Source organism: Mesoplodon mirus, assembly GCF_964341445.2.
Source record: "Mesoplodon mirus genome assembly, chromosome: 13".
Taxonomy (NCBI): domain Eukaryota; kingdom Metazoa; phylum Chordata; class Mammalia; order Artiodactyla; family Ziphiidae; genus Mesoplodon; species Mesoplodon mirus.
Genome location: NC_138989.1, coordinates 77099731 through 77113064, shown reverse-complemented (window position 1 = coordinate 77113064; position 13334 = coordinate 77099731). Strand labels below are relative to the sequence as shown.

General features: G+C 39.5%; 1 protein-coding gene across 1 annotated transcript in view; it reads right to left on the bottom strand.

The window, feature by feature from the left end:
• The window catches only part of PHLPP1 (PH domain and leucine rich repeat protein phosphatase 1), a 213340-nt gene that overhangs the window by 48227 nt on the left and 151779 nt on the right, over positions 1 to 13334 (bottom strand). Inside the window, exons 5-8 of the mRNA XM_082640989.1 lie at positions 10451 to 10597; positions 9606 to 9836; positions 3705 to 3907; positions 2339 to 2399 (exon numbers count right to left, since the gene is read on the bottom strand). Coding sequence (XP_082497115.1) covers positions 2339 to 2399; positions 3705 to 3907; positions 9606 to 9836; positions 10451 to 10597 — 642 coding nt within the window. The remainder of the gene's footprint in view (positions 1 to 2338; positions 2400 to 3704; positions 3908 to 9605; positions 9837 to 10450; positions 10598 to 13334) is intronic.

Below are 13334 nucleotides of genomic sequence, written 5' to 3'. Positions count from 1 at the left end.
AGTCTGGTTCCCAGAATTACTATCCCAAAATGTCTATAAACTCATGTAAGCTTAGGGAGAAGATGTCTTATACTGGAAAACAAACAAACAAATACATATACACACACTTCCAGTTAAGGTAAATAGTCAAATGGTATAAAATAGTTTTATCTTCCAATTTGCATTTTTACTCTTAACATGAAAATTTTTCCTAACTCCAGAAGGTACCATGAGAGCAGTGACATAGACAAATGGAAAGAAATGGCAGCAATGAAAAGATACACTGACCCTTAAGTTCAGAATTAATTACTTGAAAACATTTACTTAGGCATTAGATAGTAATTATAATTACCAGAAACAAGTAAACTAAACCAATGGTAACTTAAATTGTTAAATGAATTGACCACATCTTAGATAAATCTACTATATTTGAATGTCTCCTTAAACACAGATGGTTAGCTTTTTACCTTCTTTTTAAAATATGTGAAATGACTAGGCACAAAAAATCTAACGTGGTATGTATGTTATGACTACAATTCTTTAAAAACAGATGAACAAGTCTGTGAAAAGTATGATGCTTGGAACAAGGATTATATTAGAGTAAAAGTTTTTGCTATTGTATCAACTTTTCAACTAAAATATAGAAAAGAGGGCATTATCTTCTGTTTAGTGTTTATATAGATAAACACGGTTCTGGCTTTGAAGCTCTACAGATTGACACACTTAATTACTTTATTGTACAGTAGTTAATCTCTAAAACATCTCAGTAAGATAGGTGAGTGAAAGTACCCTTCAGTGTAAGCAACCTCACCATACAGCAATAAAATTCCTCTTAAGTGATAAAATAACCTAGAACTTTGAACTTGAGGAACTCTAAGAACCTAGTCAACACTATCATGAGTAACAGCTCAGTTCCTTTAGAGAACATAAATACACAAGAGAGGGTGAAATACCCAGAGCTATGTGAGGGGAAGCAGAGGTTTTTCTACAAGAATGTCCTACAGTTTGGGAGGTGGATTAGGCAGAGCACGTTACAGTAAAGATGCTGGAAATGCGAGTTAAAAACAAGATGAATAGCATTTAAGGGCAGAATTCAGGGACTAGCATGACATAAGAGTCTCCAATTCAGTCTCACTTAGGGGTTTCAATGGGAACCACTTGCCAATTATATACTATAAATAAAAGAAAAATAGATTGACTCTATGGCCAATTCTCTGGAATAAATCTGTTCAAGATATTTATATGCACCCATGTATGCAAACCCCACTCCTGTACTCTTATTTAAATGCTGAAGATAATAATATTCAAGGCTGACAAAAAAAAAAAAAAAGAAAGAACTTAGGTAGTGTCTGACTTAAAATTCATTAAACAAAACTGTCTGACAGGAATTTAGTAGGAAATGTATGAAGCACTACTCATAAAGGATTTTAGAACTATAAATTTCTAATAAAACCAACTGTAATCATTCTCACATCAGCTAAATTCTGACACATTCTGACATAATTATGATTGAGAGTATTATTAAAATATCTAGGTTTGTGTACTTTCATGACTAAAGGCAAATTCTGCACCTGACAAATCACATATCAGTTGTATCAGATTTTACACACTGAAATGAGTTAACAGTTGTCACATTGACAGGGCCACACGCTCCCATGTACTGTGGTCATTCAGAAAAGTCTCGGTTACTACCTTTGGAATTAAGTTTAAAGTGAGTTTCAATTTAGTGTGTTGAGGTTATGAAAGTCTAATTTGTGCAAATACATGCTTTGGGCCTTCAGGAAAAAGTCTACTACAATATTTGCGGGAACCAGAGTACACACGACACACTGTAGGAGTGAATTTGTATAAAAGGTGTTCACAAATGAGCTGAGAAAAGTGAGCAGGCTGTATGGAAATCTCACTTTGGTAGTCTCAGCCACCACTTTTTAAGAGTTCTTAGTAAGGTGATGTATATACAAAACGGAAGCAAAAAATCAAAGAGCTATATAGCACAACATATATTTTTAACAAAATTAACAACGTTTCAGGGAAAGACATGAAGATATGGTTACTATAATTAAAGAAGTACTGGACCTTCCAGCCATACAACCCTCAACTGACTAATCTTTCAAGCATAAACCTGGCATTCAAACCGGTGCCCACATCAACATCTTGATTCTTCTGGTGTAAACTATAGTATACAAATGAAGTACATATTTTAACTGACAGATAGTTGCATGCATTTTTCAGAGGATAAGTATTCAACACTAGTGAATACCTTCAAGATATATAAAAAGTTTTTATGCCGAAGTTGAGACAGAATCATCTAAATAATTTTCAAGCAGACCCCAGAGTGCTCTAGGACTTGCCTTCTTACCTTGAAACATCCATGTAGGACAGATAATTCGGAACTGGGTAAACGTCAAGTTGGACAAGTTCTAGGAAGCAGAAAACAAAAACATTACCATTCAGGTGACACAGAGACTCCTTTTATATGTAGAATATCATTCCTGTGCTTTATTCTCCATGGTTTATTTAGGTTAGGAAATACAATACATCCATCTGTTTAACTTTGAAACTACAGGAAAGTACAAAGAACTTCTAATTTAATCACAAGATCTTATTCAGAGACTGAAATAAATCACTCATTCTACTTTCCTACCTCTTTCTTATCCACTTACTGTGGCACTCCTCTTGTTACGCATGCTAAATTTTATCTGGAAGACTAACTATATGAATACTATTTTTTTAAACATTCAGCTTGATAAATATTTGTTCAGCACGTAGTAGTAAATACTTGTTTCCATTCAGTTGTCTGGTGGGAGGGAATGGAAATCTTCACTTCAGCAAACATATGCCCATACGACCTTTTCTGTTTTAGAACTGCCATGATTTCCAAATTCTAAGGAGGAGACCTTATTAAATGAGTAAGACTCTTGCTCTGTGGTGTCCCTGTGGGTATATAATTTGGGTATCTCTTAAGGTGAGCTCCTTTGTTGGTGGAGCAGGAAATCTGAGACCCTGAATGGAGTCCGTAACAGACCTCCCTTTCACCTTCATTCTCCAGATTTACTGTCTTAACAAGGTAGCCCAATCACCCCCCACCTTCCCCCCGTCTGCCCTTCACGGAGAAGAGCCAAATCACAAGTGGGAGTAAACTATCTAAATATCACAATATGAGAAAAACAAACTAGGAACTTTAAAATCTTCCTGTTTGATTCCTTTAAATACCAAACCAGGATTCTTCTTTTATGATTTTTATCTTAGCAAAATTGGAAAAACTTATTTTCCTAAATGAGGAAAGAAAAATCAAAGTGAGGCAGAGAAGATGGCACTGAGTAAATTCTTGGAACCAAAAGAGAAACTCTGGGGACTTCCCTGGTGGCGCAGTGGTTAAGAATCCGCCTACCAATGCAGGGGACACAGGTTCGAGCCCTGGTCCGGGAAGATCCCACATGCCGTGTAGCAACTAGGCTCGTGCGCCACAACTACTGAGCCTGCGCTCTAGAGCCCGCGAGCCACAACTACTGAGCCCGCGCGCCTAGAGCCCGTGCTCCGCAACAAGAGAAGCCACTGCAATGAGAAGACCGTGCACCGCAACAAAGAGCAGCCCCTGCTTGCCGCAACTAGAGAGAGCCCGTGTGCAGCAACGAAGACCCAACACAGCCAAAAATAAATAAATAAAATAAATAAATAAATAAATAAACACAAAGAGAAAGTCTGATGTGGTCTTTGTTACATACCATTAGAAGAGGTATACAGTGCTTTTAGGAAATAGCCACAGATGTTTAATGTCACCAGTTGATTCCTTTCACAGTGTAAAACTTCAATGTTGTTGAAAACCATAGCATCTAGCTCACCAAGCTTATTGTCGCGCAGATCAAGCTGAGTGACGTGAGGGAGAGAGTCCACTTCATCTGCTATTAGCTTCCTAATTAAGTTCAGTCTTAAGAGGAGAAGGACATAAATAAAGACTATAATTAACTGCAATGTTATAAATAAACAGCCACACCCTCATATGGTGACTAACAAGAAGGACTCAAGTCTCACTCCGTCACAGTCCTCCATGATTTCTTTAATCTCAGTATCTGGCTTTCCTTAACTAGTCAGATTCTCTGGCTATTTCTAGCTACAATTCCATGAGGTCTTAACCTTGACAATATAATCTGAAACACAGTTTAGATCATTAAGGATGGAAGAGAAATATGCATACTGATTTTACCTTCATTTCAACGGAGAAAAAAATCATTTGAATGTTTATTTCCAAAGAATCTGTTTGAAAGAACATGAGAAACAAAACCCAGAATAATCCATGAAGCACATTACAACTACATGGATATTTAAGGAAAGAGAGAGGATGAGTGAGCAGGTAGATGAGCAGCCATAAAGGACAGAATTAATCGGTGAACTTGGAAAAAAATAATGAATGGGAGCCAAATATACACCAGAGACAGGTGTGCAAATATATCTGAATTTTCAGTTGGTTCTGGACCAAAGATTAATTACCAAAACTATCTCCAATTTTAAAATACTACTTGAAAGAGCAAAGTGCAGAAAATACTGAAATTTGACACGTAGGATTCACTGAGAAATCATAAAACAAAGGACAATAATGGGGATCAACAAGTTCAGGGCACAGGGAAAAACTGGCAGAGCCTCAGTCATAAGAACTAGTTGGCTAATAGACTAAAGTTGCCATGAATGAGCTGCCAAGAAGATACATGAGTAGTAATGGGGACTAGGAATCAATATAACAAAAACACATCTAGCTTCAAAGTGGAGAAAAACAGAAGAAAATCTCAATTCCTAGTTTGCTAGGCTACGCCCAACTCCTTTACAAACAAACAAACAAACACGAGAACCTCCTGCTTCTCATTACAAAGCCAACAGAGCGCTGATACCACGCACTTGGTTAGAAGAGCATTAATACAAAGGCAGGAGCTTAGAAAAAAGCCAAGTCTTCTCTGCAGTGATTTTCTGCCCTTTGAGAAAATAAAATAAAATGAGGGTAACTAAAATTTTAATAGCAATATCATAAAGCCACTGAAACACAAGGATGAGTGACAAGACAGCAAAGAGCTAGGACTTGTCAACCTGCAAGAACAGCATATTGCCTCTTCAAATGTCCCCAAGATGATTTTTTTTTTTGCTCCTTTTCTTTTCTATTCCAGGTTGTAAGATTAAAAAACTGGCCTCAACCCAGCAATTTGCCTATCTCCAAATGCTCACTAGATTACTACAATATGTACACAGAATGAAAAGAAAAAAAAAACCCAAATCTAATTTTGGATATAAGAGACTGCAGGAATTGAAAAAATGTCCCAGGTTCTCCCTACTCTACACTTTAAATTACCTTCACGTGGCACTATCATCTCCTCGCCGCCCCCCCCCCCGCCTCCATTGTATTAACACTAACGTAATTAAAGGGCTGGTTTAATGAGGAGACAAAAGAAAATCTATAACGACAGGGAGGTTAGTCCCACTATTCCCTTTAAATTGCCAAGTCTTATCAGGATGCAAATATCAAAAGTTTTCAGGCTCACACAAATAATACAACTACTTAGGGTGACGTTTTAAAGAGGTAAAATGTGGTAAAAATTTTCTTCCAATAATCTCCTCAGTTAACACAGGCATTTTATTTATTTCATCAGTACTCACTGAGCATTTACTATGTGTTGATCGGCAGTATGAAAATGTTCTAGTTCCAGTTTGCTGCTCAACACTTTGCATATGTGACCTTGAGCAAGTCACCAAAGTCTCCGTTAAGTCTAATTCTAACCTGTAAAATGGGGATGACACCTTCCTTGTCCTACAAGGCAGTTGAGAAAATCAAATGAATGTGCTGGTGCTTTGCGAACAAGGAAAAGCCATGGTGATGATGATGATGACGATAACCTATGGCTTTGTATCAATAAGAGATGAATAAAGTAAGGTGCTTGTCAACAGATGTAGTAATTTAGTGAGGAAAACCAGATATGCTTTAAAATATGAAGTATAAAGATACAAGTATGTGATAAACGTCATAGATGATGTAAAATACAGAGAATGGTCAAAAAAGATGCTATGCAAGAGGAGCCATCTCATCTGAACCCCAAGGGCAGGCGGAATTCAACAGATGTAAATGGGAGAAGAAAGGCGTCCATGAGGAGTTGCTGAATGGCCTTCGGACTGAAGAGAAGAGCACAAGGTGAGTTTCATGCATGGGTGTAGGGGTCCCTCAGGAGTGCAGGCTATGTGAGAGGAGTGAGAATACGGCTACAAAGGTGGGTTAGTCAATTAATACTTATCAAGTACTGTGCCTACTAAGCGCTAACACTGGGAACTCAAGGATACATAAATAAGAGCAGTGCTCCTCAAGTTATCTCGGGTGAAGGACCTATTTTCTAAACTTCTAATCCATCACAGACTGATGTATAGTCATATGCACGTAACAGGACACAGCTCACCACTGCAAGTTCGCCAGCACCTAAACTAGTCTACTCCCTGTACAATGAGTCTGCTGATATGAGTCTACTTGGATATTGTGGCAATGTCAAGTCACTGTGTGTTTCTAAGATATTAAGTCTCAATTTCTACACATATCTCATTGTAGAAAAGTAGCAAATAGTAGGTTTGCTAGCACAGGCTGGAGGACCACACTTTGAGCAGCTCTGAGCTAACGCCTCATCCTCAAGGGATTCACAGGCTAGTGGGTTGAAACCAGACGTGAGAGCTTGAATATCTTGAACTAGAGAAGTGAAGGCTCTGAGCAGGGCTGTGCTTGCTTGAGAGGCTGTACAATGGCAGCAGATAGCTCAGCTAGGAGACAAGAGCAGCAGTGAGAAGGCAAAGGAAGGGACAAGGAGTCAAACTAGTGTGCGAGAACTGATGAGATCTGGCAGCAGACTAGAAAACAGAGTCAAAAGTTTTGTGTCTGGATAACCAATGAAGCAGTGTTGCTATCAGCAAAATTAGGAATCCAGGGGAAAGAACTGGTTGAATAGAAAGAAATTAAACTCTGTTTCACATGTAATTTGGGTGAGTGTGTCAATAGGAGAAAGCAAGGTGAAATTATCCTGCTGGCAGCTGAAGTGGAATTAATCCCAAGAAGAGAAATAAGAGTTAGAGAAAAATTGAGGAATATTTACCATGGAGATGAAAGGTAAATGGTGAAGTGCTGTGAGTATAGGCAACCAACCACCAAGGCACAAAACAGAAAGAGAGGTGACTGAGGAGAAAGACGTAACATCCACATTTTGGACAGAGAAGAGGAGAAATTATTAATGATGCCATAGAAGAAATAATATCAGACTCAAAAACGTGAATACGAGAAAAAGAATAAGATTAAAAGAAAAATGACTACTTTTAATCTGATGTAATATTTCCATCTGAAGGAATAAAAATTCAATCAATAAAATTAGCCCTCTGCTCACAGAAACTAAGTGAAACTCCCCTTAAACATTCCACTAGCTTCAGTTTAAAATATTAAGGCAGAATTATAAGCAAATCTGACCAGACTTGTGCCCCCTCAGCTCAGTGGTCTGAAGGGAAGAACTTACCGACTCATGATCATTCAACATTTACATGTACAAAAGTCTATTCTGGTATTTAAATATCCTGTAACTAATCTCATCTAAAAAAAACCCAATTAGAACTAGAAATCTGAAGAATTTACAAAGCTCTTAATAAGAAGTTACTTCCAAACATATTAGATTGATCTCATTTGTAAGCTAATTCAGATCAAGAAAAATGATGCTTTCTTATCCATACCAGGTAACTTATAAATCCCCTCATGCTTGCTACCTGAGGTCAAAACGACCATCCTTATACCTCTGGGTGGCTGAATTTAAAAGGGGCTCAGGACTTCCCTGGTGGCGCAGTGGTTGAGAGTCCGCCTGCCGATGCAGGGGACGCGGGTTCGTGCCCCGGTTCAGAAAGATCCCACGTGCCACGGAGCGGCTGGGCCCATGAGTCATGGCCGCTGAGCCTGTGTGTCCGGAGCCTGTGCTCCGCAACAGGAGAGGCCGCAACAGTGACAGGCCCGCGTACCACAAAAAAATAAATAAATAAATAAATAAAAAGGGCTCAAATTCTTGAATACGAAGGTGTTCTAAACCCAAGTGACTCAGAGGCAAATAACGTTAACAACTTAGAAAGAAAGTTAACAAGACAAAGTGTTCAGTTCCCTATCCTGTCACACTCCAAAAAATTCTCAAAGTCAGATAAATTATTACCATTTGAACTCCCTGAACTAAGAATTCTAGGTCTGCAAATTGCTAACACTTCTCCAGGTATGACAGGCTTGATTCCTTTAGTCAGAGGAAAGGTAAAGCAAGTCAACTCTTTGTGGGACTGGAAAGAATGGGTTCCCTGGGGCCAAACCGTAAGAATGGAGATGAAAGGGGAGCAAAAGGTGATGCTGCTTTATACTGATGAACAGGCCTGAGTGAGGGTCTGGGGTTATCACCAGAGAGGAAAGCGGGTAGTAAAACAAGGAAAGAACCATCAAACAAAGAGGTGAAAAGATGCCAAGACTGAAGCTGAGCAGGGTTCATGAGTACGAGACCTCAGCAGGTAATAATAATATGTAACATCTGCTGGGAGAGTGAGGCATTTACTCCATTCCTTCCAAAACTCTATGAATTAGATTGTTATTAACTGTAATCTAGAGATGAGAACACAGCTGCACAGAGACATTAAATATCTCACCCAAGATTTAATGTGGTCATCACTCCCTGGTTAATGGGAAAGTTAGTTTGGCTGAAAAAGTATCAAATTGGGCAAGTTAATATTAAGGCCTAAACCTAATATGTTGCTTTGCAGGAACTCAAGCCCAATGACAGGCTCTTGTTTTTCCTTAAGAAAAGAGAAATTTAGAATGGCTTCCTCCTTGTGTATTGGTACTTTGTGCATTAGAAAGTAAAACTGAAGTTTACATACGAAGGGATGATTACTGGGCATCTGTGATGAAGCAAGGACTGTGTTAGTGTTTCAGCTGGAGTTTAGTGTGATCAGATTCAAAATGCAGGTTCCCTTGTTCTTGCAAGGGGTGAGAGTGGAGGTTCTAGCCAAACTTGGGCCTACCCAGAGATTATGAGTTTTACATTTTTGTAAAGAACCGTAAACTAAGGGCAGACCCATCTGGATAGAGAGAGAGAGGAAATTAAAATAAGTAAATTAAATAAGTAATAAATTTAATTTAATGAATATATTATATTAAGGAAGCCAAGGAAGGGAAAAAAAATTAAGGAGAGATGCTCAATGGTGTCAACTGCCTCAAGCCACAGAAAAGTAGGAATAAGAGAGAAAAATATCCACTTGGCTCTTGATACGGTTTTCATTCACCATAAATAGCTCTCTCTGACTCGATGGGCCTACTGATTCACGCTCATTAAAACTCGTCTCAAACTTGCAAAACCAACTAAGACCTTCAAGATATGTGGTCACTCATCAGTGAGAAAAACATTTTTTAACAAGTTTCAGGCATGAGCAGACCCTACTACTAATCATTATACTTCCCTCTGGGCAAAAATAGCAAAGCGGGCCCGTATTGCAACTAACCAGCCTGCTTGCCTCGACAGAAGAATGCCACCGAAAGGGCTATAACCTACCCCCCAAATATAAGCCAACCACTCAAATGCAATATATTTCTTTAAAATGGTTACCTTAGATCCACATGCTTAATGTGAGGCATTTTTCTTAAAGCCTGTAGCCTAAGAGTCTCCATACAGTTTCCAGACATACAAAGCTTATCCACAGCAGTCAATTTCTCCAATACCTCTGGAATGTCAGTGAATTCATTGAAAGAAAGACCAAGATAACTAAGCTGATGCATGTTCTCCAACTCAGCAGGAAGGGTCTGGAGAAAGTTTCCATCCAACAAAAATGTCTGTAAGCTATTAAAGAAAACATAAGAATTAGAAAGAGAATGTATAAATTTTACATCTTTATTATTAACATACGAGTTCCATAAGTATAGATCATATTACCAGAAAAAGAAAATATACTATCCTTTGCAAAATGCTAAGGACAGGGCCTGAGGCAATAATACACCAGAGAGAAATGATCAGAGATAAACATCTTAATCTTTTACTGAAAACGAAAATTATGACCAGTTTTCCCAACTTGGATAGGCATAAATGAGAACAAGACGAGCTGACTGCGGTGTGAATCAGCCCAAATACCCATCTTTCATTGTTATTCTAAAAAATTAACTTCTAGGTCTTAGAGTTCAACATAACTCAGGAAATGAGAAAGTAACCCCTCCTCCCATATTTAGACACAGTCACCTGTAGGGGTCTTCGTTCTAAACAAGGATATTTTAATTTTTTACAAGATTCCGAAAGAAGCTAACAACTGAACTCTACACAAGAGCATGATCTCTTGATTTGGGACCAAGAGACCAACATATGACAACATAACAAGTTAACTAATCTCATGTGCTGCGACCCTGATGCAGCTTTCTGGGGGTTTCTGAGAGAGACTTTGCAGCAGGGTTTGAAGTACATACTTGTGCATATCTCCGACAGCTGCCGGGACTGCTCGGAGGGCATTGCAGGACACATTCAGCTCGGCCAGGGTTGGAATATTGCAGACTGCTAATGGGAAGTCCCCTAAATGATTATTGGAAAGGTTAAGACTCTTCAACTTGCTGAACCTGTTATAATAAAAGGAAAGAAAAGACAAATGTCATAGATGCATAACATCACATGATTTTGGCATAGCCTTAGAGATAATCTAGTCCAACTCTAATTCCGCTGAGCAGAAAAAGGAGCCCTGAGAGGGTAAGCGAGCAGCAGAGCTGGAGTGCACATCTTCAGACTCTAAGGCCAGCGTTTTACCTAAAATATAAAGGTTCTATTTAAGAACAAACGTCACTCTAAAATAAGGTTGAATATTTGAGGCGGTGAGTTTGCTGGAGTGAGTTTTTTAGCTTCACCTTGGCTAGCTTAATTAACACCCGTGTGAATGACAACAGAGGGGAAGGAAAAGAACACCGATGTAGCTCTTTAGGATTTCTGTCACCCCATACGAGTCAAAAACTTTTCTGTTTCCCTTCTCTCCAATCCAAACCTGAAATAACAAAAACTTCACAATTAATCAAAACTACACTCTCTCTAAGGGTACCAGTTTTGCAGTTCCAAACTGAAGAACCAACGACCATTCCTCAGTCTCGATCCTGCTAACCACACACCCTTCCACGAAGAGCTCTTCTAAGGACATCTCACTCTAAGGACACTTTCCTCACCTAGCCTCTTCCTAGCTCCCTCCAACCTTCCCTCCTTTTCTTCCTTTTTCTTCCCCATCTCCTCTTTCCTACCCCACAGTTAGGTACTCCTCACAGATGAGCGCTTTGTTTCTTCTCTCTTTACATTGTCTCCCTTGGAAAGCGTCTTACTACCCTGTGGACAACTCTCTCTCACCCTATCACACACCATCTCCTCTCTGTTGACCCACCCTACAACATTTCCAGTCCAAAACTGAACATACCATCTTTATCCCAGACCTGCACTTCCTCCTGCTCTATTTTTGTTAATGGCTCTTTCATTTTCTCAGTTGTCCAAGCAATTAAAGCAATTCAAGAAGTCACCTCTAAGTCTGAGGGCACTTCTCTGTGTACTCTCACATTTGGCCCATTGCCAACCTCTACAACGTTTTCTATTTCAGATGAGAATCAGATTAGTTATTGCATTATGCTAATTATTTTATAAACTGGCCAAGCCTAAATACTAGGCAATGTGTACTATGTCTAGAACAGACACATCTTAAAAATAAACCCAATCCAATCCAATCCAATCAGCATTTTAAAGAAACTGTCATGAGACCTCTTTATTGAATTTTATAATAAAAAATGTAAAGCTTTGTTCTAAATGGCTATATAAATTTTATTCTAAATAGAAAGCTGACAGTGTACCTATTTGATAGATTGATAGCTATTTTCTTGACAGAGTAATTTTATTTTATTTATTTATTTTTGGTGGGGGTGAAATTGAAAAGGATAGTTTTATTGCTTTGCCAGGCAAAGGGAGCCACAGAGGGCTAATGCTTTCAAAACTGAGTGTCCCGACCTGCAGAGGGTAGTGAGGAGTTTCATAGTAATGGTTCAAAGAGGAGGGTGTTGTCAGCTCATGGACCTTCTTCTGATTGGTTGGTGGTGAGGTAAGTGGGAGTCAGCATCATCAACCTTCTGGTTCCAGCCAGTCTGTGGTCTGCCTGTTGTGGCAGCATAGAGTTAACTTCTCCCACCTGGCGGGGGTTTCAGTACCTGGTTTCAGGACTTAATGAAGCCCAGGTTCTTGATGTCTCATCGCAGAAACAATTCAGTGAGAGACAAAGTTGATAGGTAAGAAGTGGATTTATTTCGAGAGCAACACACTCCACAGACAGAGTGTGGGCCATCTCAGAAAGCGAGAGCGGCCGACAGTAATTTTAAAGTAAAAAAATAAAAAACAAAACAAAACTTAAGAATTACTGCTAAACGTGAATAATCATTTAAAAATTTGTTTTGTATTTTATGATTTGATTCATTAGTCCTACTTAAAACTGGATATGAATTTTTTTTTTTTTTCTTTTTGCGGTATGCGGGCCTCTCACTGTTGCGGAGCACAGGCTCCGGATGCGCAGGCCCAGCGGCCATGGCTCACGGGCCCAGCCGCTCCGCGGCATATGGGATCCTCCCAGACCGGGGCACGAACCCGTATCCCCTGCATCGGCAGGCGGACTCTCAACCACTGCGCCACCAGGGAGGCCCTGGATATGAATGTTTATCCTCTGTTCTGATTATCTATGATCTATCTAACACACAAGCTAGAATTAGAGGGTCTATTATTCCTAGCCCAGGGGTTCTCAAAGCATGGTTGGGGGACCGTGGAAGAGGTCCTTGAGATCCTTTCTGGAGATTCTCAAGGTCAAAACTATTTTCAGAACAACGCTAAGATGTCATTTGACTTTTGCCACTCTCATTTTCTCCCAAGTGTCCAGTGGAGATTTCCAGATGATACATGTCTTTGTGATAGCACACCTGATTAGAAACAGAAGGAGACTTGAGAATCCAACTATCTTCTACTTAAGCCAGGTGTTAAAAGAGTTGCAACAGGGCCTCCCTGGTGGCGCAGTGGTTGAGAGTCCGCCTGCCGATGCAGGGGATACGGGTTCGTGCCCCGGTCTGGGAGGATCCCATGTGCCGCGGAGCGGCTGGGCCCGTGAGCCATGGCCGCTGAGCCTGCGCATCCGGAGCCTGTGCTCCGCAACGGGAGAGGCCACAACAGTGAGAGGCCCGCGTACGGAAAAAAAAAAAAAATAAAAAAAATAAATAAATAAAAAAAAAAGAGTTGCAACAATATAAAATAATAACATTCTTCTCCCTATTTTTTCTTGTTATAGAAGGTAGTTAT